The sequence below is a fragment of the Chlamydotis macqueenii genome, chromosome 1, assembly GCF_036417535.1.
Source record: "Chlamydotis macqueenii isolate bChlMac1 chromosome 1, bChlMac1.mat, whole genome shotgun sequence".
NCBI lineage: Eukaryota > Metazoa > Chordata > Aves > Otidiformes > Otididae > Chlamydotis > Chlamydotis macqueenii.
This window is the reverse complement of record NC_141556.1, coordinates 208,057,235-208,082,256: the sequence shown is the minus strand read 5'-3', so window position 1 is coordinate 208,082,256 and position 25,022 is coordinate 208,057,235. Positions and strand designations below refer to the sequence as shown.

The 25,022-nt window shown below is 41.2% G+C and overlaps 1 protein-coding gene across 9 annotated transcripts in view; it reads left to right on the top strand.

The window, feature by feature from the left end:
• DLG2 (discs large MAGUK scaffold protein 2) overlaps positions 1-20,918 on the top strand; it is a 1,053,001-nt gene extending 1,032,083 nt beyond the window's left edge. For all 9 annotated transcript variants that reach the window (XM_086739684.1, XM_086739682.1, XM_086739677.1 and 6 more), the window contains 6 exons: positions 5,848-5,898; positions 6,303-6,404; positions 7,603-7,775; positions 8,486-8,595; positions 14,445-14,536; positions 15,557-20,918. In XM_086739684.1, the coding sequence (XP_086595810.1) occupies positions 5,848-5,898; positions 6,303-6,404; positions 7,603-7,775; positions 8,486-8,595; positions 14,445-14,536; positions 15,557-15,663 (635 nt within the window). In that variant the 3' untranslated portion in view covers positions 15,664-20,918. The remainder of the gene's footprint in view (positions 1-5,847; positions 5,899-6,302; positions 6,405-7,602; positions 7,776-8,485; positions 8,596-14,444; positions 14,537-15,556) is intronic.
• The last annotated feature ends 4,104 nt before the right edge of the window (positions 20,919-25,022 follow it).

Sequence of the window (25,022 nt, the reverse complement as noted above, 5' to 3'; positions counted from 1 at the left end):
ATCAACTTTTCTACAGAAGTCAGATCTTTTTATTTCAAACTAATAATACAATTGAAAGTCCTTCTATGTGATCCCAAGAGAAAATTCTTTGACCATGTCTTAGCAACAAGGCTGTTGTGGATAGTAAATCGGATTTCTTCTGCCAGTGCTCTCTTGTAACGAGCAAAAGAGCTGGAGCCAACAGTGGGATTTTCTTTATCCCAACAGATAACCGTCAGCTTCAGTAACTTCAGAGGGAACCACAAACACATTTGACAGCAGAACCTGGCCCTTTATAAAAAATTAAATAGTATTTTTGAGCCAGGAACAAAGGCTGGCCTGATCTAAAAGGGGTTGAGCTGCCACACAGCTGCTACTGCATCATATTGGCCACACTAATACGAAGGCTATAACCGTGTTAGTTGATTTGCACCTGTTCTCAGCAGTAAAACCAAGTTTGCAGAGTGGTATATAAAGTCCTGGTCTAGCAGAAAGTTGTTCTTGCTGTGATAGGGATACTTACAGCCAACTTTGACTTATCCCTGAACCAGTTAATCAACCCATGATTCAAGGTTTATTTTGAGCTCTGTAACTTAAAATGTTCTGATTTCTTTTTCAAACCAAGCTTGTAAGAACATATTTTTTTACCGTGGACTCATCAGTTTTTATTTTGCAAGACATTATTTTCATAATGGCCCTGAATTTCAAATCTCTCGTCTGCATATGTGTGATAATGCTCTTACACACAGTTCGGCGCAGGTTTTTACAGCTGTCATCAAAATTACACGCACATTACCACATCTATTTAGCCTAATTGCGTAACTGGTTGTGATTGCATCAGGTACTTAGAGAGGCAATACATGACTAAAAGTTAAAAATAAAGAAAATGGTTAGAAACAAAAATTTTTACTCTCTGTCAGCAAGTCAGCGAGTCACCCTTGTAGTGAGATTTGAAGACTCAGAGCAACGTTAAAGGAGTCCTGATTATTATGTTAGACTACTAATCAATTAGGACACTTACGTTGTCTCTTACACTCCCCAAGGACTACTATATTATTCAGACACCCTCAAACTGGCACAAGTATTGAAGGCTCACCGTATGCCCTCACAAACTATATTGATCTTAAATATGCAGTGCTGATAGACCACTTTTGGTTCATAAATTCATTCTCAGGCTACTGATGAAGTTTTTATGTATTGGATTTCCAGTCTTTCATAGCTATCAACATATTTCCAAAAGTCATGTGTTTACTTTCACAAACAGAGGTCCAGGAAAGGGATTTTGAGCCAAATAAAGATTAGGATGTGGGCCATCTAGTGCAGTCTGTGCAGATTAAACAAAACAAGAAATAGATTTCTCTAAGATCTTGCAGGTTCAACTCAGGCAATCCGTACATTAGCCCAAAACCAAAATGGATGGTGACAGAAAAATAAACCTTCTTTGATTTTATATCCAATTGAACAACAAAATTCAGAGAAGGGTTCAAAAATAAAATTAATTAGACTTGTCTACATGTATTCCACACATGTAATGATGACAACCAGCACCATTAGTCCAGCAATTTTAATGAACCCAAAAATTCTCTTTGAATTTTCTAAGATCATAAATAATTTTTAGCTGTCTTCATAAGTATAACATTTTTAGTATTCACTGCCTGAGATCCCTTTCAGATTTTTTTCATTCACAGCTGTTAATAGGATGCTAAAATCCATGGATTCCCACAGCACAAGGTGCTGGATGAGGGTAGGCATTTGGTTACATGGTGGCTGCACACTGTGTTCACAGCAGCTCTTCTGACCCATTACTCACGTGCTGGGTGCAGTTACACCAGTGCTGTGGAAGCTCTGGATGCTCTGACAAGACAATAGAAAATGGGTCGTTTTCAAGGATTACATGAAAAAAAAAGGCCTGATATATGCCAGATCTACACTGAAACTACGCTCTTGAGTCTTTCACTGATTCTCCGCCATCTAACCATAACGAGAAAACAGGGAAAACACCTCAAATCCACCTTAGGGCTACTCCTCTGAAATACCATAAAATCTTTTAAAAAGATGGAATTAGTAGTCCTTACGAAAGTCATCTGACCACACAAAACCTCTCTGCCCAGCTTACAGAGGCTGTGAGTTATAACAAACTCCAGGTTATTCTTCTCTTCCTGAGCATGAGAACACACCACCAGGCAAACCAAGAACAGAGGGAACCAGGGCAATAGCAATCCTGGGAAAGTGAAAGCCCTCCAATAATTTTACTCACAAGAATATTAGATTTAGGAAAGATTCCTTTTTCTTTCTTCTCTTTCCTTATCCTCTTTCTTTTCTTCTCTTTGTGGAATTTTACTGAAGAACAAGGGATCATGCCAAAATCCTGCAAAAAGAGCTTTTTCTTGTTTTTCTTTTTGTTTTTCTGTTAAATTTCACAAAGATTTTCCAGATCAATACAGCTAACCTCTGCTAATCAAACCGTTAATGTGGGTGGTAAATGAGGCTTAGTCAAATGATAAATAAGAGCCCATCTCCTGCTGAATTTCGCACTGTGCCTCACACCTCAAAGCCATCGCAAGGTTATAGCAATCCTATTATCCCATTACTGATTGACTCTGGAGTTCTTCATTATACTTAATACTTTATGGACTACTTCAGCAGCGTGCAGTACTGACTGAGTAGCGATCATTAAACACCATCTGGTACAGTTAACATGCATATTAGCCTCTGAGGACTTACAGGATTTTATCTGGACAATACTTGGAAGGATTTTATTCACATTAAAACTTGAGCTTCCTGAGTGCTTTTTTCCAGAAAATTTAAGTAGTGGAAATGATACAGCTTTCTCCCATGCTTGCACTCCATGTTGAGTCTGAAACTCGGTGCTGAAGAGCCCTCTCTCAGGAAGATGCCTGTCTTTCAGTCCCTGTGTATCACAGTCAGCCTCAAAGTTTCTCCTTACTTGCTGCAACCCTTTCCAATGGCTTACATTTCCACACAATTTGAGTGGGCTGGAGTTTTTTTCTTTGCCTGCAGTCTGGCCACAGTTTCAGAAGACTTCTGTGAAACAACAGGCTGGTTTGTCTCCCGTAGCCCATACCCTACTGATAGCATGGATGTAACGACAGCTTTAGCATGTGGACATGTCTGCCAGAGACTGGGCAAAACAGAAGGTAAAATCTGTGCTGGGTTATTTGTGCTGGTTATAATTCTGTTACAAAGCCAAATATTATCCCACAGATAATTTTTTAAGCAACAGTGTCAGAGTTATTGGCTATTTTCCTTCAGTTGCTCTTGTCACTGTCATCCCATGAGATTCTACTGTTTAAATGCAGATGTCTGCATCTGACCTTGCTCTTTAAATGCCATTATGGGACAACGGAGATAAACATGCCCCTCTGACTTTTTCTCTCATCCCAAAGTAGACATCTAAAATAGGTCAGATGACTCATGTCTGAGAATAAGCACTTGGCCTATTTGTAGGCACCCATTGACTCCAAAGGGCGCCTAGGGACTAGCTCAGACATAGGCATTCATGATACAGGTTTCTGAAACTAGCTGAAATTAATCTCCTTCTGCAGACCTATATGCCATTGAAACTAGCATTTTCAAGTTTAAGATTGTATTCGCAGAAACAGGCCCCCCTCCGCATGCTTAGTACATGATGGCTTCATCACCCCTCCCAAGACTGACTTTCTTGGAAGCATAGCCTTGGCTCCTGGAGGCTGGAGCGCAGGCAGTGCGGAAGCATCCTCATCCAGCCTGGAGAGTGAATCATTTCATCTCCAGGGGAATGGGACATCCTGAGTTTTATATCACCCCCAAAATTCCCAGAGAAACTTAAGGGAAAATAATACATCTGATGTATGAAACCTAGTGTAACAACAAGTCTAGGTTTTTAACTTTGAAAAAAAGCCAATGTTAAGCAAGTGATTACAGCATCAAACATTTGCAAATAGAGAAGAAAATCCATTATCCACACTCCTTATATGTTATGTTGCCTTGTCCTCAAAAGCTGTCTAATCTTTGTTGTTAAAAATTGTGTTTTCCTCTTTGCTGCTTCAGCACCAGGTTGGAGTTGGTCCTGTCCTCCTTCTCTAACACATCAGTACATTTTTTATTTGCTTCTTCTGTCATTGCCCTTAATTACAACATTATTTTTACTTGAAAAGCTTTCTTACACATTCCTCTCAGCTGCCTAAATAATATATCACAGAAAATATCCATCAACATATTAGATTCATGGGATGGGAGTCAATTTAAGACTAAACCATAAAAAGTTTTGTACCTACTAGGGAGCTAGGCATTGCATCCTATACGAATCTTGTAAATATAGTTAATGGAGCCTCAAGAGTGACTCAGACAACAGTCCAACTCCTTCAGGGTAAGGTGTAGCCCCCTCTAAATCTTACCTACACTGTCCATCAGGTGTCAGGCAGCACTCTTCCCTGTCGGCGTGCACTTTGGTTTGGCAGGAGCCCACCAGAATAATGTAACACAGACTCACACACATGCAAGCAGATGAAATGAAGGCAACCTTGTCTATTTTATAAAGCTTTGGTATGCCCTATGACGCTCTTTCTTCTCTAGTATCTGAATTAGTTGCAAAATCTCATTGTGGATCTTCTCAGAGGTAAGGATCTTCAGGTTGGAGAAGAGAAGGCTCTGGGCAGACCATATAGCAGCCTTGCAGTACCTAAAGGGGGCCTACAAGAAAATGGGACCAGAGGCTTTTGACAAGGACATGTAGTGATAGGACAAGGGGTAACAGTTTTAAACTGGAAAAGGGTAGATTTAGATTAGAGAGAAGGAAGAAATTATTTACTGTGAGGGTGGGAGGCACTGGCATAGGTTGCCCAGAGAAGTTGTGGATGACCCATCCCTGGAAGTGTTCAAGGCCAGGTTGGATGGGGCTTTGAGCAACCTGATATAGTGAAAGATGTCCCTGCATATGGCAGAGCGGGAAGAACTAGCTGGTCTTTAAGGTCCCTTCCAACTCAAACCATTCTATGTTTTCATAAGCCCTGAACTGAGTAGAAATAAAATAATAATTTTAAGCTTTGCTAAGCCAGAGTAATATTTAGAACCTGCAGAGCCCTTATGTGGTACCATGTATGTGACAATGACCCAGAAAGATAAATGTGCAGGAATTATTTATGCAGTAGGTTGAAAATCCTCCCTCCTTTCATAGAGGAGAGGACAGTAATGCACTGGGGCTGTACACCTGCACCAAAGTCGTGGTCCATATAGTGCCACTTGCTTCTCATAGCAAATTTCTCTGCTTTTAAATGTTACCATGAGGAGACAGCACTGTCCTAATGGGAGTGGAGGGAGGATAAGTGCATAAAATACTGTGCTGTGAGATTTGTGTTCAGAGAAAGGATAAGGGTCAGAAAATACCTCTTAGCTAGATGTCAGGCTGTGAATAAACTAGACTACAGAGATTATGCACAGAAGGATGATGAACAAAAATGTATCTGTTTTGAGGATAAAAATTGTTCTGTTGAGGTAGCCTGTGGATTTACCCTGCAGCAGCGTATTAGGACCTTAACAATCAGGCAAGCAAAAGAATTGCATCTTAAATCTCTGCACTCTCCTTGTAAACAGCCTTGCTATCAAATCAGTACATGAAACCTTATTGCCCATCATTGAAAAAGCCCAATTTCAGCAAAGAGAATTGAAATACATGGCGGGAGGTGGGGGGAAGGAAAAAAGTGGTCTCCACACCTCAAAGCTATGAGGGAGTTTGGAATGGTTCAGGTGAGAGCATTACTAGAGAGAAGTGCTGAACCTGGTCTGTCTCTATGTGAAGAATTTTATCAAGCCTTAGTACTTGACGTGTTGCCTGTCAGCTTCAATCTCTTTTCTTTCTTCTCTCATCAGGAGGCCAAGAAGACTGCATCCTTTCTTATGAGCCTGTCACCAGACAGGAAAGTAAGTTCCATCTGCTTTTCTGTCACTGTTCCTCATATTTTTCATTTCACAATTTGGGGGCCAGCAGAGCAGTAAGCCTTGCTGTGCCAGCCCCAGATTCTCTGTGGCTTCTTTTTCTTGGCCACTCAGTCTATCACATACAAAAGAAACGATGTGAGGGGTCTCCCTCACTAGCCCCCACTTCCTAACATTCTCAGGACTCTCCTCAGTACACTCTCGTGGCCTTCAGTAATAAATACATTAATCAGTCTACAAAACATTGATGCAGATTTTAATCAATAAAATGTACACTTAAGTTTTCACTTCATACATAAAGGCAACAACTCTGGTTAGTGCAGCTTCACGAAGATTTACTGTTATTGCCAGTAAGATCGTCAAAATGTGCCTTTCTTTTTGTTGTTCAGTTAATTACACCAGGCCAGTTATTATTCTGGGTCCTATGAAAGATCGGATCAACGATGACTTGATATCTGAATTCCCTGATAAGTTTGGGTCGTGCGTACCACGTAAGTATGATTTCACTCCTTGTTCTGCAACTGAGTGAGTTTTATCTCTTGGTGCCACACATTTCAAAATAGAGGGAGGTAGATTTAGATTAGATATTAGGAAAAAATTTTTTACACTGAGGGTGGTGGAACACTGGAACAGGTTGCCCAGAGAGGTGGTGGATGCCCCATCCCTGGAAACATTCAAGGCCAGGTTGGATGGGGCTCTGAGCAACCTGATCTGGTTGGAGATGTCCCTCCTCCTTGCAGAGGGGTTGGACTGGATGACCTTTGAAGGTCCCTTCGAACCCAAACCATTTTATGATTCTATGATTAAGTAAATTGCAGTGAGAGTAGCATCCATGAACTACATGTAGTTGAGTTTCTCAAAAGTCATTTTTCCACTGGAGAAAAGAGGGGGAAAGGAACAAACAAAAAAAAAAGATTGTGAAGGTCTGGAAAGAATTTCTCTAAAGCTGTAGCATGTTTTAAACAAGAAGCCTTCTAGTCACTAACTCAGTTTACTAATCAGTGAATCTGTGGTTTCTTAAATAAGATAAAAGATTGAAATACAGTAAAACATAAAATGTTTCAATTCAATTGTGCAGCATCCACTAGTGAAAATACGGAGTAATCTCTGATTTGTGTGAGATCTAGACTGTCTAATCTGAAAGCAATATTGGACCCTGAATTAAGCAGAGTGTTTATACTTGGATCATTAGAGCTTGCTGAGTGTTTATTATTTCAAGCCCTGATTGTATTCTTTCTTCATTTTAAACTGTTGTCTCTGCAAATATACCGGCTGAAAACTGCTAGAAATGAGATCAGAATCAGGCTTATAATTAAGGCTAAAATAAATTTACGAGATTGTGACTCATTTTATCACTGTAATAGGATTAGTTTTACAATCTGGAATGCATTTTTTATTTGAGGTTTGTGTGTGATTCTGCTGAAAAAAAAGTGGAATTCTGGTAAATGCTGATTTTATGTTAGCCTGTAAGTATTGATTGGAGGTAAACATCAGAAGATATTACTATAAAAAGATAGTTTTACTGTTGTAACTCCATTGAAAACAACATGTAGTAGCCCAAGATCTGCTGCCAGATGTGGAGCACCTTCACTTGCAGCAAACCCAGTATTGGCCCCTGAGCAAACCTTAATTACTGTATTGTTTTCATGAAATGTTTTTAAAGACTTCTTGATCTTCTGTTTCATGCAGATACCACACGGCCCAAGCGTGACTATGAAGTGGATGGGAGAGATTATCATTTTGTCATTTCAAGAGAACAAATGGAAAAAGATATCCAAGAGCACAAATTTATAGAAGCTGGGCAGTACAATGATAATTTATACGGAACTAGTGTCCAGTCTGTGAGATTCGTGGCAGAAAGGGTAGGTTGACACTAGTTTTATTGCCCATGCAACATGATCTGTTTTGGTCCACACTGTATCTCAGATGTGATTCTTCTGACAAAAATATAAAATATCTGCGAAACAGCATCGTAGTGTTTACAGACTTTATAATGACTCCACAAGTGGAGTCTCTGACTTTGAGTGACAACATTGTTGGTACTTTCTGTACCTGGACGTAGTGCTTGGATGGATTTAGAGATGTAACAAAGCGCCTCAAGTGTGCCCGAAAACAGTCTTCCTTCTTCCCTCTGTAAGAGAGGTAAATAAACTTATCTCAGTTTCACAGAGGTGAAAGAACAAAGTACAGAGAGATTAAATTACATGCCTCAGGTGACAGGGAGTCTTTGACACAAACAAGAATGGAATTAACCAGTAAGAACGTAGATATCCTACTATTATACAAACTGATTTTCCTCATCTCTGAAAAAAAAATCCCTGCCCTGTAAAGTTCATCTCAGTAAAAAATAAAATCCAACTTTCTTCCCATATCTCCAGTGTAGATTTTATATCTGCCTCAAAGCAAAGGAAAGAGAACACAGGAGCGGAGCACATGCCCTGGGGTCCCCCTCCCCTGGTGTGCCAGTAATGACTCTGTTCCAGAGCACAGCATCGCAGAATTGCTTCCCGTCTTTTGGCTGATCGGCAGCAAACTCTGCAAAAATAAACACATCCTCATCTGTTTCCAACAGGGCAAGCACTGTATACTCGATGTGTCAGGAAATGCTATCAAACGACTACAAGTTGCACAACTCTATCCCATCGCTATCTTCATTAAGCCTAAATCATGGGAGCCTCTGATGTAAGTATGAACTCCTTTGAGTATTTTATTTTCAGGGTACAGTCTCAAGTGGCATAACAGAGGTCTTGATTCAACATTTTGCCTGTTCTCTAAAATCAGTAATAAGGTGAAGTGGGAACAGTGAAGACTTAGTCTCCCTGCCTGCCATCCACTGTACCCTAGCATCTCAAGGAACAAGCCAAAGCTGCCTTCAAGCCTTTCACAGTAGGACAAGTGGGCTTATGTGCAGGACCATGAAGGACTCTCTGCCAGTGCTCAGTGTACTTGTTCCAACTTGTGCTGCAAATTCACTGAGGACTGGTGTGGCATGGCTTGTCCCGTCCTGCAAGGAGCAGGGAGTAGGACTTAAGCAAGCCCAGAGAAGGATCATGAAGATGATGAGAGGGCCGGAGCACCTCTCCTACAAAGACAGACTGAGAGAGTTGGGGCTGTTCAGCCTGGAGAAGAGGAGGCTCCAGGAAGACCTTATAGCATCCTTCCAGTACCTAAATGGGGGCCTACAAGAAAACTGCGGAGGGACTTTTGAAAAGGGTATGTAGTGATAGGGCGAGGGGTAACAGTTTTAAACTGGAAAAGGGTCGATTTAGATTAGAGAGAAAGAAGAAATTATTTACTGTGAGGGTGGTGAGGCATTGGAACAGGCTGCTCAGAGAAGCTGTGAGTGCCCCATCCCTGGAAGTGTTCAAGGCCAGGTTGGATGGAGCTTTGAGCAACCTGGTCTAGTGGAAGGTGTCCCTGCTTCATGACAGGGATATCAATAATTGTGTGGCATCTTGACTTTTATTCTGCCTCCATGAGACATTCTCAGTAGCAGCTTAGGGAAACAGAATATTAATAATTATGGAAATAAAAGATTACGGAAATATAGTTCAAAAGGAATCAATAGAGAGCATGTGCACGACCATACTCAGTCATTAAAAATGGCACAGTTACACTGGAATGGTAACGGAAATCCTGCAAGTGTATTTCCTCAGTTGTGTCCCTATTTGGGACTACTTGTTATTTTCATTAATTACTTGAACAGTGAATTAGGCAATACTTTTATAAAGTTTGTGAATGACTCAAGGCTGAGTGAGGTGGAAAGCACTTTGGAGAATAAGATTAAAACTCAATGTAAAATCAGTAAGATGAAATTCAGCACAGATAAAGGAGAGAAAATGAAATGCACAAGTACAAGCAGGGAATAATTAAGCTGTAGCATTGCAGAAAAGCATCTGGCGGCTGGGATGGATCACACAGGAATATGAATGGATGGATAATGCGGTTGCAAAAAAGGAAACTGCCACTGTGGGCTGTATTAACATCAGTGTTGTATAAGGACACAATAGACAGTTATTTTGTTTTACTGGGTATGGATGAGGCCTCAGCTGGAGCACTGGCCTGGTTCTGGATACCGCCCTGGAAGTTGTGGTGGTAAAGCTCAGGATAAAATACATTGTGATCAATCATGGACACTTATGGTAATGCAAGGATTCATTGCTGTGATAGGGATGAAGTTTTGAGTTCTCTGCCTTCCACTCACGAAAGGCTCTGCCAACAGCAGGTGATGCCATAGGCATCTGTTCCACAGCTAAAATACAGGCATCCCTCTTCCTGTGATAGACACATACCTGGTTTTGGGAAAGCTGTGCCGCAACCGCTGCGTGACAGAGCTGGAGACTGCTAACGTGTCCCATCCCATGACCAAATGTGCATCCTCCCTGGCCCTGCCTTTTGGTGATAAGGCTGTTATGTGTCCAGTGGCATTACAGGGAATGTTGCACAGTATATGGCACTTGCACAGCCCCACGCCGACCAAAGTCGTCTTGGGTGGGATGACTTCTTGACATTCCTTCCAGCCCCACAATTCAGTTACATTCTGATTACTTTGCTGTATAGAAGGGGAAGGATGATCTGCTTGCCTACATTCTGGCATTGATTGTTTTAAGACAGATCTTAACCTGCAGTTTTCTCATCCATAAAATATTTCCATTATTTGTTTAATGCTGACATTGCATCTGGAGTCATAAAAAAACCCCAAGTAAATAAAAGCAGCTCTTAATCTGAAAAATGCATTAGGCAGAATCAGAAATGTGACGATAACATGAAGGTTTCATTGATTTGATGTAAGAACAGCAAATCCTTGAACAGTTTGACTGAACAGTGTTATGAAGATGCAAAATATTATGACAATCATTGTGATATTAAACCAAAGCAATGCTAATATTTCACTTAGAACAAAACAAATTATGCAGAGTTAGCAGAATTTTCCTTACTGATATAAATCAAAGTATGCTATTCTTCCCTCTCCAAATCTAAACCCGCCTCAATGTTGACAGTATGGTAGGGGCAAACAAAGTGAAATCCATTAAATGACTTTGAGTTCCTTGTTCTGCAAATACCCTGTGGAAGACACCCCTAATTAGAAATCCAAAGTTTCATGGGACAGCAAAAGTCCTTATATATCAGTACTAGTTTGGGATTTTTTGCAGTAATAAGGCTTATATAAATAAATTATGTAAACACAATACAACAACCGGAAAAAAAAAAAAAAAAAAACAACAGAAAAATGTAATGAATTCAGGCATTCTAAATTAGTTTATCCCCTGCAGTCTGCTCTCCACAAGTAATCTTTTTATCTAGTTAATCTATCTAATGTGTATTTATCTTATCAAACAGCACCCAAAATTAGTTTCTAATAGAAATGAGAGCTCTTTTAATATAAACAGTATCATTATTTTTAAAGAATTGTCTTGAGAATAATGACATAATTCTGAGGCCCTTTCTTGTGAAAAATAATTTATTTTATTTAGCAATGAAGCTAAATCACTAATCACTTTGTCTGGCCAAATAAATACATACTCTGATGTAAGGGGCAGTGAGTTGTGGAGTGTGCATAGATGAACGGATATAACGTCTTTCCAATAGATACCAATAGGTATCTATATACAATAGATATAAAATTTTCAATTTTAGTACGGAGAAGTTTAACATGGTAAACCAGTGCTCTATGGGAAGAGAAAAAAAGGACATTTTTATGACAGCATAACTGTGTTCACTCAGTCTTTTTTATGTGTGTAACTACTACAACACAAAAATTCTAGGTTTTTCTGCCATAACTATTACTTCCGTTCCTACAAATGAGTTGAAAGTTCATGTAAACCAAAGCAAAACCAGAGTCAAGAGATTTAACTTGCAGTAAAATTAGCTGCAAAGTTGAAGTGTCTCATTCTCACGCACATGCTCCTTTGCACCCACCTGACAATGAAGGTAAGAAGAGTGAAGGGAGCATAAATTAATCTGGCACCTTCACTTGAAACTTGGTTATTTCTGATTCTCTGGAAATACCCTGCTAACACAAATGACCACAGCAGTGCAAGACCATAAGGGGCTACTGGATGTAAAAGTAACCAGAACACATGGCCCGAGCTGGATGTCTCCTGGTCCTGCTTTCTTCAATTAAATTCAGACCTGGTAACCAAACTGCTGTAAACAAACTGCTCCTCCTTCCTTCCTTTCCCGTCTCTACATGACTCCATCTCCCAGGTTTAATCGCGGAGGGGTCCCTGTTGGTACCTCTCAATCGGCCTCTCTCTATAAGAAGGAGGATGGTGGTGGGATCATCAGGATGAGTGCTGGAAGTAATGAAGAGCCTGCCTGGGTGAGCTCTTCACTGGGAGAGGATGAAAACCCTGGAAAATGTGCCTGTAGGAACAGCTCTTTGCAAGCATTTTGAATTCACCAGCTGTGCAGGTCCCTGGCTAGGAAAGAAAAAAAAATATAGAAGTGACTATTGCTTGACAGCATTTTTAATTCATCATGAAAAGTAGACATCACGGTCCTCCCCCTTCTCCATTCTCTCTTCTGAAGGGACAGGATGAGTAGAGGCATGAATACAACTAGCACAGTTTTATACCACAGGCAAGCCTATAACCTGAAAATGTAATGCAGACTTCTACTTATTTCAAAGTACCTACTATTTTAAATGTTTGTTTATATTTTTATTTGTATTTTTTCCTCTAATATTGAAAGATCTTGAGGAAGACTTCTCAAAGGTTTACCCAAAATAGATATGGAAGGTGGAGGATGTTGTTAGCACTAGAATATTGGCTAAGTGTCCTTAGGATGAGATAAAACATAAGAATTTGCAATGCTGTGTCCCACTTGAACACAGAGTTTTAGTTCAGTCACCTAAAGACATGTTCAAGTAGGCATAGCTGATGAGAAGCCCACCTGAACTCAATTAGATAGCAATCCTTCCAATAAATAGCATTAGTAGTATTACAAATTTAGCAGCATGACACAGATTGACATATATTAAACCTATTTTTATAATCTGCAAATAACTGTAATAAATTTCCAAAGAAATCTTTCTTATCCTTCGTTTTATAAACCTGCTTTCTGCATTGCATTGGTACTTCCAGAGAGATTTTTTGAAGCCGTGTTCCCAGCTTTATGGTTAGTTATATAGATAGACAGCTTTAAGTCATTTCTAGAAATGACTTTTTGTATCTTGGACATTTTACAGAGTATTTTTCAGAAGCCAGGTAGTAGTTAGCTGTAGCAGGTTCATATTGTTGTGCACTTCATACATCATTTTTTTATGCACCATCATGCACATAATTTCCTACATGCATCACCCATGTCATCCTGTATACAGTCCATTACCACAGAATCATATGATTCAGTGCAAGGTATTAAATTAGATTTATGGAGAACATAAGATGCTCCCTGCTCTTGCTTTCTAGTTACCTCAGAAAATTTCCATCATGTATCAAGAAAAATGAATCCATGCCGTGAAAAGTGCTAGAACAAGTGAACTGCATTTATTATTGCTAATTAATGTGAATATCTGCAAGCTTGTATGTGTAAGGCAGTGAATAAGTATGAGCTTGATTCTTTGCAAGCATACAGTGGTATTGAAAGCTGACCATGCATGGGCAAGACAACTAATTTCTTAAAGTTATTCAATAATGCCTCTGTTAAAACAGAAATGCTCCATCAAATAAAAAAAAATACTGGCAATAACAGAATGCTACTGACACTGTCTATATTTTTACATTTATTGGTGTGCTATATGTTAGAATCTACAAGATACACTTGACTGGGAATCTCAATAGTTAATCAGAAACGACTGGAACAGAGAACATAAGTAAATGACTCATCTTAATTCTTCCTACTGGAAAGACTCAGTTTGATTTCTTAGGATATCTAGAACTCATGCACCCCCTTGAGCCAAGAAGTGTCCCTGAAAGACATGCTGGGTTCCTTCTGGGGCTTCCCTACAGGGTTTACAATGCGGATTCTTCCTACAGCCTCAGGAGTCTCACTGTGCTGAATCTTGCCTTTAATCGTTATTTCATTTCCATAACCCCAGCCTCAGTCAAAACACACTTTCCATTTCAGCAGTTTGGACAGTCTCATTCAGCCAAGACAGCCAGCTGTGAGTCTGGGAGATAGGGAGGTTCCTGAAGGAGCTTCAGCTCTGGAGGCAGGATTACTCTGAGTGTCCAGACCTTGAGATCTCCTGGCTCTCAGACTTACCCATAGGTTCCTGATGCCACAAGTCCATCTCAGTCAGCAGTTACTAGATTTGGGCCTCTTATTTTGTTTGGGAATATAGAGTAATGAAATCAAAATAAAAATTCAGTGGAGAAATGGGAAATAGCCTGGAAATGTAGGTTTATACTACGTGAATGTAGAATGAAATTAAATTTAAAATACTGAAACTGTCCATGAACCGATGGAAGAATTTCAACACTTCATTCTTGTATCAATCTCAGTCCATCTGTAATTGAGTTGAACGTATATTTTAGAAAGCTGTTTTAGAAAGAATCTAAAGTTCTTGATGACTTCCTCTGTGTTTCTAGGGAAATGAATAAACGTCTCACAGAGGAGCAAGCGAAGAAAACCTACGACCGAGCAATTAAATTAGAACAAGAATTTGGAGAATATTTTACAGGTATGTTTTTATTAAAAAACATTTTTTTACCAAGATATAGTCTTCTATTGCAAAACATCTGGATCAGCTCAGTCTCTGGCCTAGAGTGCATATCAGTATAATGTGCCCACAGTAAGGAGTCCTGGCTTGGAACTTTTGTTTCCCTGACACTCAAGGGCAGTTAAGGCATTCAACTCCTCAGAAGTTTGATGCCCTGAAGGAATAGTTTTGCATGAATTTGCAAATTTTTGACCTGAAACTGCTTTTAATGAAATCAGCACGAATGTTGCATCATTGCATTTGTAGACCAAAGAATTCCTCACTAGCTCAAGGCAAGAGGCAAGCTAAGGATCACAGGAGGGAAGAGAAAAACATCTTCCTGACCTGGAAAAGAGCAAGATTTAGGACTTGCTCTGAGCCCCAGCATTTTCTTTGGATGGGTTTAGGCAGCTCCGTACTCAGGGGACTGGTATTTGTGGATAATAGTCAGAAGCTCCCAGTTGTCTCTCCACATGCTGCCAGTGCACACAATCTGGACTGCAGTTCCAGATTTCTGCTGGAGGGACAAGGAATTTAAGAGTATAGACACTGTGCTTTGTGTTACAGTTGCTTTATCTTCTGTCACTTTGGGCCTGATCTAGTTAACTTTCACAGCCAAGAGTGAGTTTATTACAACTAGGTCAGGAAAATCATAGGCTGTAAATCTGCTGCTACTCACTGCCAAAGTAGCTTCTGAATCAAATGAAATGTAAAGCTTGACTTGCAACAGGGGGAACGTACCATGCTGCCCTCCCATGGGATAGAGCTGCTAGTCCTCTAAACTAACCTGGCTCAGTCATCTCGCTACAAGAAGTGGGATGGGCCTCTATCATGGAAAGGTGCCATTGGTTTGAACTTAGTTGGCATTTGCAGGGGTATGACTTTTCCATAGTCAACAACATCACAGTGTGCTAGTATTGCTTCTCATTTCATTCATATCTGACACTGGATGCTGTAGAATATAACAATTAAAAGAAATATTTATATGTTTTCTTACTGCAGCTATTGTCCAAGGAGATAGCTTAGAAGATATATATAATCAATGCAAACTTGTAATTGAAGAACAATCTGGGCCTTTCATCTGGATTCCTTCAAAGGAAAAATTATAAATTAGCCACTGCACCTCTGATTACGACGGGAGAATATTTAGAAGAAAATTATAATATACTATTTGGAGGCTTTCCTGTTTTTGTTGCATTTATGTTCTTTGCAGTCAATGTGAATTTTGATGAATGTACAACACAAAGTGTTTGAAGCCATGAAGGACACTGATGGGTCAAAGGGTAGGAACAAAAAGACTTCTACCATATAAAGCAAATCTGTCATGTGCTCAGAGCACCAGTTGTAGGTATAAACTTTTGACATGGAGACCCTCTGTCAAGGGGAGCTAGCCACCTCCTGTGCCCATGTGGACATTTTGATCTATTTCAATGGCTGAGCTCAGTGTGTTGATTGCTTTAAAGAGAATTTCCCAGCTCTTGAACCTCATATAGGGCTTGATCCTGCAAGGCACTCAGCACTTGATCCCAATTCGTGCGCATTAATAGCCCGTTGACTTGGAGTCACTTGTGATCCTTCGCTATGCCGTTTGGTCCCATCAGTTCCAGTAGGACTATTCATGTGCTCAAAGCTAAGCACAGGTTTAAATGTTTTGCTAGATCAGGGCACCTTGCAAAATCAAGCTCAGAGTACTTGGTCCACTTCCTACTGAAGTCATGGGTAGGACACTCTTTGACTTGACTGGGAGATGGATCCTATTCTAAGCTTGTCATTGCACATTTGTAGTTGGTACACCTCGACTTCGGTAACTATGCACATCTTTTGATTTCTGAAACCAAGTCAAGCATTTCTTTTTTCCCCTTTGGAAACGCTATTGCATCAGGAACCAATAAAAATATAGTTTATTTTAATGGAGTTTGGGAGTGGGAGAGGATGGAAGCGTCTCACATCGCACACACGTGCACACAAACACATTCCCATGCAGACACACACATGTATGAGGATTCACAGCACCTATGTTGACAAGGAGGGATACAACTGGGAAAAGCTTTAAAATTTTTGATTGTCTATTTTATCATTTATATTGATAGAAGGCACTTAAAGATGGAATAATTTATAAAAATAAAAATATATTGATGTATAGAAACTAATTTCTATAGGTAAAAATGTTTTTGTGAGATATTTTGTAAAGATTAATTAATTGAAAGATTAAATATTTACACCCTTGTATGACTGTAAAATGTAAAGAGGACCATCAAGTTGTATTATCCCTTTTCCATAACAGATTCTCTATTATGAATGACAAGCAAGATAATTCCTTCAATTGTAGTTGTCAGCTTATTTTTCTCTCAATTTAATCCTCTCCCTCACCTCTATCTAATCATGATGAACTCCTGTGGAAAGATCTCTTGAACTGACTGCCTTGTTGGACCTTTTCTGAATACAAAAGGATAATGCCTCTTTGAATTGAAATGGATGATTTTTCAGAAGCAAAATGTCAGTGCTTGAATGCAGTTAATAATTTCTCTCTTGGAGGGACTCACACTTCACTGTCAAATGTTTTATGATTCCTCCTGTTCCTCTAAAGGAAATACCAAAAGCATTTGATCTTTCCTCTCTTTGTAGGCAGGCAGGTCACCGACTAACTTGTATCTTCACTCATTTCACAGTCAACAAGGGTCTTAAAAGCAAAAACTGAGGCAATGGACATTTGTGAGGGATTTGGGGAAAGTCTGTGGAATTGCAGTTTGGGGTGCATGGAAGGGGAGAGGAAGGTATTTTTTTCTCATTTCGCATCGCCCTTCCTTTGTGTACTGATGCCATTCTCCACTCTGACACACAAGGGGACAACTGGAAGAGGTATTACGATAGTAAACTGAATTGCCTTTGCTGCTGCTGGACCAAGTTTCCTATAAAACCCACACTGTCCTGCCTGCTGCGCCGCAGGAGTCCAATACTTACTAGCTGGTGGCTACAGCAACCCTAATGCTTAAGGACATTTTAAGGGCAAATGCTAAATAGACTCCTCAGTTACTTGTCTATTTGAAGCTTACGTTTCTGCACCCTGTCAAGCTGACAGGTACATCCAGCCAACCTCCGCAGATAGCGCATCGAGCTGGATGTTTGCAATAGAGCCACCAGCGGTGACAGGGTTAAAAATACGGGCATTTTAGTGGCCTTGAGGTGGCCTCTCACTTACTGCCCTACTATGGTAACTTTGAGAAGTTCACACTTCTTTTACTACTAATTTTTCTTGCCTGGCCAGCGCAGATTTCTAAACAAGGGTTTCAGTTAAGTCTCCAAAAGAGCTTTGTAACCAGAAGGGCTAAAACCTTTTTCTTTTTTTACAAAATATAAATGATTGAAAGCCTTGGTTTTGGATAATTCTGCAGAAATCCACAGAGTGACCCCAGATCTTTGGAAGTCATGGATTTTCCATGCTGGCAAAGTACTATTGCCCCAGGTTGGGAAATAGCCCACCGGACCTGAAAAAAAACCAACAAGTATCCTAAAGCAGGAACTTCATTCTAATTTTCAGCTCTGTTTTTAAGCAATCAGTCACATCTGCTTCTTTGTTTCTTAGTTCAGCATGCAGCCTTTTACAGTACTATCCTACTAGTAACTGTTTTGCTTTGTCATGTGCTGTGCTTTATGGTGAACAGTAACACTACGGCTGAGTACAATCAATTTTTCCATCAGTCCTTGGTTACTGTAGTAACATTATTTATTTTTCCCTGTCTGTTGTTTGTGCTTCCAGTTTAGAGTTGCCATTGCACTTCTTTTTTTTTCTTTTTTTTTAAATAAAACATATATTTAAAAACAAATCACCAAGAGAAGCAGTGAGAGGTCTTATTTCCCTTAGGCCTTGTACTCTCATTTGTTTTGTGTGTTGACGTTTTGCGTTTCATGTTCCAGCATCCTCAGAGCTGCAGTTCTTTTTTGCGTTGCAGCTGTTCAGATCATACTGGGTGGTAGTGGGAGGAGGAAGAGAAACATAAGATTCATGCAAAATTACATCTGGTAAAAAAAAAAAAAAAAAAAAAAAAAAGGTCCAAACTCACAACCCACAGCAATTGGCACCTGAGACCATATTGGTGCTAACACAGCTTAGCGTAATCAGATTCCTTTCCTGTCCATGTAAAGACTTGCAAGCGTCTAAACATGAGACAAATGCAAATGCTGGACCCTTTAGGAAAAGTGCCAGATCACACCCCTGGTGCTATTTCTCATGTTCTGGCACAGTGTGTAGCACCGTAGGGTCTAAGCAGAACCAAAATGATCACAGCTTTTTGTCCACCCATGAATGATCACGACGACATCTTGCTAGCTTTGTGCAGATGTGCAATATTACAACCTATTTATTTCTCCTTGCCACAAAGCATCTTCCGTGCACTGACTCATTGAGAGCTTGCTAACAGGGCTCAGTGAAATGGGACTCTTTACTGGTTTCACGGTCTGACCATCAGCCAGTGAAAGAGCCTCTTTCTTGCTTAATTCCCCCTTCCTACAGAGGTACCCTGTCCACGCTAGCGCTTTGTAATTTCTTTGGTAGTAAAGGCTGTTTCTAGATAAATATTCTGTGATGTAATTGTGTTTGTAGCTAGCATGGTTTGATGCTCCGGTGTGGATAGGGTCCTAGGAACCACCCTGTGAAAGTCAAGGATAAGAAATCTCTCCGTTGCACTGAAATTTCAAATCCTCATCCTGGAGAGCAGTGTTGAACCTGAGCTAATAACCACTACGAGCCAGCGACAGTGTCCTAGTTATACAACGTCCACCTACCTATTTATATTCGTTTTCTATGGAGAAATTGTTGGTGTTACACCTTCACTGTTACGTGCTCATCAGCACTCAGTTGAATTGTATTTTTGCTTTAGTTTTCTTATATTTTATTTTTTATTCTTCAAATTGTATCCCTGACCAGAGGTTTCAGTCAGTGACAACACATGAGGATATTTGTAGGAAAACCAGTGTTAATGAAGCTGCAGATTTAAAGCCATAATATCTGCCGTGTTCACAGAAAGTGGTCTTTTATCGTTCACAGCTTTTAATCTCAACATTTTTTCTCTGGAACATTTTGTCTGCCATGTTATGCATGCGGTTCACTGTGCAACTGCATTCATGTGCTCAAGCCCATGCCTTGGTGGAATAAATGTATTTTCCTATGCCATTAAAAATCAGACATCTTGTCAAGTAGTTCAGAGGAAGAACGAGGTCGTCATTATATTAAAAAAAACACTCCCATTTTAGGGCACAAATCAACATCAAAGCTAACAGCAAATAACATCTAAAATCTATTCAGCATATATCTAGCCTAGATCTAGCCTAGATCCTCAGCTGGTGTAAATCATGGTCACGCCTTTGATTTCATGGAGTCCATCCCATTTACACCACCTGAAGTTACACATCCGTCCTCCCCGTTACACCAATATTTTAGCATTACTGTAAAACACCAAGGCCACATGATTACGCAGCAGCTCAGCCCTTTCTGTCATTATTTACTCCTTATATTACTGTAGCACCCAGAGGGCCAAGTCACGGACCAAGATCCTTTTGAGGTAGGTGCTGTGAAATTGCTGAACAAAAAGACACCCCATGGGCCAAATGCTGTGGCCAGATTTTCAGAAGGCTTTGGCTCCACTGGCATCTCACCAAGAGCAATAGGAACCACTACCCCGTTGGCCTTTTTGAGAATCTGTCATTAAGGTGAGGAGCGTGAGAGGCAATCCATCATCCCTCACGCCACGTTAGCAGTTTAGGCCGTCTGGCCCTGACCTACAGCGCAGGCAGCTTGCCCTGGTGTAAAACAGCATTTCTGGGGATGGGCGGTAGCAAACATCCTAGGCAAGATCTTTGGGGGGGGGGGGGGGGCGGGGAGCAGAAAGAAAAAGAAAAAAAAAAAAGGCAACACTGTTGGCTCTTAGTGGGATAGCAACCTTTTAATTTCAGGATTTGTGTTCCTAAATTTGAATCAGCCAGTCTGGATTTCCGAGTGCAGCAGCCTGTCCTCAGCAGGCTGCTCCATCCGGCACTTTGGCCAGCATGCGTCTCTTTAGCGGGATGTTTCTCAGTCCAGCTGTAGTGTGGGGTACTCAGAATCTGAACTGGAGTTTACAAAATGCCCTGTCCGGCTTACACTCCTGTTATGTGTAAATACTCTGCGCATCCATTCCATTTGTGTAAAGAATAAAGCACACACAATTATAAAAATTAAGATGTATATTTCATACTAGCTGTGTCCTTGCTTATTTATTCCGGTCCAAGCTCTCGGCTGTGGTTCAGTTGTAAATGCTTGATAGAGTGTTTATAAATATGTCATGAATTTTATTATAAAATATTAATATTAAAGCATTTTTACACTTTATAGCAAATGGCTCCTTCACAAGGCATAATTTGTCTTTTTTCCTTAAAGCAGAATAGTAAAAGAGAATGAATATGCTCTTAATATGTCTTGAGACACTATCACATCTATCACACAAGACAGACACAAGTCTGGAAGTGGGATGGTGGTTTCAAAAATGACTGAGGAGATAGAAACTTTTTTCTTTCTTTCTTGCACTTTTTTTTTTTTTTCATTTTGACTTCACGTTGACATGGAAGTTGCCACCAAGAAGATTCTTTCTAGTGAAGTACTGCCACTTTCTCTTTTCCACACTTCTGCTGTGTATCGGGTATCATCATCATCATCTTGGTGAATAATTATCAGAATACTGTTTTTTTATTAAAGGATTGTTCCATGTTTCTGACATCACAGCGCAGCCATTAGAATAAGGACTGTAATAATTACATGCTCATATGCAGCTTAGTGAAGCATAAGCTCAGTTGTTCTGTGAGGTCCCAACAGCCCAAGAACCTTGGGTTTTGGCCATCCCAGGAATGTCTTTGCAGATGGCTTGTGGGCTCCAGGGAGGTCATGTGAACATTGCCAGTCTCCAGCAGAGGCAGAAACATGACAGGGGCACTGCTTTCGACACACAGATGGTGCTAAATTCAGTTTGCAGGGGACCATGGAGCCTCCACACGGCTCTGGGAGCCACAACTGACACTACAGGGAGAAAAACTCTGTCCACAGAGCTTTACATGCGTAATCACCAGGATGGTTAATCATCTAGACATTCTTTGTGATGCTTTAGACTTCTCCAATAGATTCAAAAGAGGGAGAGAAGCCAAACAACGGTTCACATTGATATGCAGATGAGCACAACTTAGGGGAAAAAAAAGTTAGCAAGTTATTTTTGAGATGCCAGCCTGTTTACTGAGAGATTTTTCACAGCAGTAAGTTACTGCTCCAACAATCTTAGCAACAAAGTGAAGTTGCTTTCCTAAGCAGCACTGTACAAAACAGTCTGTAGGTGGGCTCTTCATTAGAGAGCAGCATCTCTTATTAAAGTACTTTCTTCTTCATCCTGTCTCTAGGCAAACCCGAGCTAATTCCTGTCAGAGTTTAGCGCCTCTCAGGACCAAGCTATGCAGTCTCTTGCTCACTACCCCACCCTCCAAGGGAATAGGGAGAGATAATGTAACAAAAAGGCTCATGGTTTGAGATAAGGACAGGGAAAGATCCTTAATATTACTGTCATGGGCAAAATAGACTCAACTTGGGGAAAACTATTTACTTATTATTAATAATAATAAAACCAAAGCAGGATAATGAGAAAGAGAACAAAAACAATTTCTCCTCACCCCTCTCTCTTCACAGGCTTAACTTCATTTCAATTATCTCTAACTTCTTCCCCACCCTGAGCGGCACGGGGGAAGAGGGAATGGGGGTTACAGTCAATTCATCACACTACACTGCTCCTTCCTCCTCAGGGGAAGGACTCCTCACATTCCTCCCCTGCTCCATCGTGGGGTCCCTCCCACGGGCCACAGTCCTTCATGAAACTGCTCTGGTGTGGGTCATTTTTCCACAGGGTGCAGTCCCTCTGGAACGGCTGCCCCAGCGCGGGCCCTCCAAGGGCCACAGCCTCCCTCAGGCATCCGCCTACCCTGGCGTGAGGTCCTCCATGGGCTGCAGGTGGATCTCTGCTCCTCCATGGACCTCCATGGGCTGCAGGGGCACAGCCTGCTCCACCATGGGCTGCACCACGGGCTGCAGGGGAATCTCTGCCGGGAGCCACATTACTGCTCCCCCTCCTTCTCCACTGACCTTGGCATTTGCAGCTGTTCCTCTCACAAGAAATTCTTCACAACCAGCTCAGGCAGACGCTTCTCAGAATCTCTTCACATCTCATCTCCTCTCCACTTATGGCAGCTGGGCTGGGTGGAGTTGGGCCCAGTCTGCTGCCCGGCGGGAGGCCAGAGGGTGAGGGCTACAAGGCCCCCACTTCTCCCTCTCTGCCCCGACTTCAGCTTCTTCACATCTTCTTCTTTATTTTTTTAATTTTTCCCTTTCTTGAATACATTGTCGCAGAGGTGCTATCACTGAACATTCTGTCACCAATTGGCTCGGCCCTGGCCAGCAGCAGGTCCGCCCTAGGCCTGGCCGAGTCCACCGGAAAAAGGGAAAACTTCCATCAGCTTTTTAAAGAAGCTGCCACTGTAGGCCTCCCTCACTAAACAAAACCAACATATTCCCCAGATAATATTCTGCGAAAACAAGACAAACTGGAAAACAATCTTTATAAAATTACTAGAAAGCAGTAAATACTTAAGATTGCAGGAACCTAGACATGATGTGACTATCAATTCAGGCACTGGTGGCAAATCTTGCCAGCCTGCTGCCTCGTCCAGGCATGGAGCATGTCCTGAATGGTCACCTTCTCTCATTTATCTCACTGCCTTTTAATGGTCCCTTCACACAACCAGACAAGTATCGACTCAGTTGTCCAATCACACCCCTGTGGCTTGAAAGACACTGTGTCCCAGTTTGAAAAATTATTTGACACGAGAGTTGCTTCTATGTACAGATATCAACAAGTGCCTAATCCATCTTAGAAAAGTCATTTAACACTGATTTTCAAAGGAATTTAGGTGCCTATGTGGCATCAGCAAGTTATTAATTTCACTATAATCATACCACTTGACAACTAGCACATCACAAGGCAATGACTCCTGGGTCCCTATATCACCTGTGGAAGAGCAGTAAAAGTTCCTAAATCACTGGGCACATGTAAGATCCTCACCAGCAATCCATACAGTAATCTCTATTGTCAAAAAACATGGACAATGCAGGAATAGTTACAGTAATAGCCCTACCAGAGCAGGACTCACCAACAGCACCATTGCTCCAAGGAAGGTTACACCACGACTGCAAAGCAGGAGCTGCTTGGGTTGGTTGGCTGGACACAGAATCATAGAGCAGTTAGGGTTGGAAGAGACCTTTAAAGGTCATCTAGTCCAAACCCCCTGCAAGAAGCAGGGACATCCCCAACTAGATCAGGTAGCTCAGAACCCCATCCAACCTGGCCTTGAATGTTTCCAGGGATGGGGCATCCACCACCTCTCTGGGCAACCTGTGCCAGTGTTACACCATCCTCAGTGTAAATTTTTTTTTCCTTTATATAAAGTCTGAATCTACCTCCATCTATTTTAAAACCATTAGCCTCTGTCCTATCACAACAGGCCCTACTGAAGAGTTTCTCCCCATCTTTCCTGTAGGCCCCTTTTAGGTACTGGAAGGCTGCTATAAGGTTTCCCCAGAGCCTCCTCCAGGCTGAACAGCCCCAACTCTCTCAGTCTGCCCTCACAGGAGTGGTGCTCCAGCCCTCTGATCATCTTCATGGCTTCCTCTGGACTCCCTCCAACAGGTCCATGTCCTTCTTTTGTTCGGGGCTCCAGAGCTGGACACACTACTGCAGGTGGAGTCTCCCCAGCACAGAACAGACACGTCACCAGTAAACCCCCCAGAGCTGAACTAGTCTATAGACCAATTTGGAAAGCTGTGGATGAAAGCACAATTCCCCTGCTCAGAGGAGGAAAGCTGTTCTGGATAGCACCCACCACTGCAGCCTCTTGCTGATGGAGATGGATCCTCCCTGACACCCTGGGGAGGCTAAATATCCCAGAGAGGCAGAGCACGGTGCCCAGAAGAGATAGCTAATTTTAGTCAGCAAAGAAACTGAAATGCTTGCTGCAGAAGCTCATTAACTACTGTCAGCTCCTCATTAGCCCTTGATCTAAGCAGAAGCAGGTGGTGGCAACCAGGGAAAATTAATTAGGTCTAATATATTATTAGTGTAATAGTCATACGGGTGTTTTGACATCAGTAGAAAAGCAATACACAGCTGGCCCTATGGTACACCAACTGATTGGCTAATGTCTTAGGCTAAACAACTAGCCTGAACTTGAGGGATTGTTCTGGTATGTATGGAAGGTAAAGAGCTTTCACCTAAGCCTCTTATGGCTTTCATTCCACACAGTGACTCCCTGACACTGCCAAAGACTTTGCCTTTCAGTACAGTCTAGAAATGCAATAGGGCATCAGCTGTAAATTGCAATTTGCAGATGTCTTTAAGCAGAAAAACTC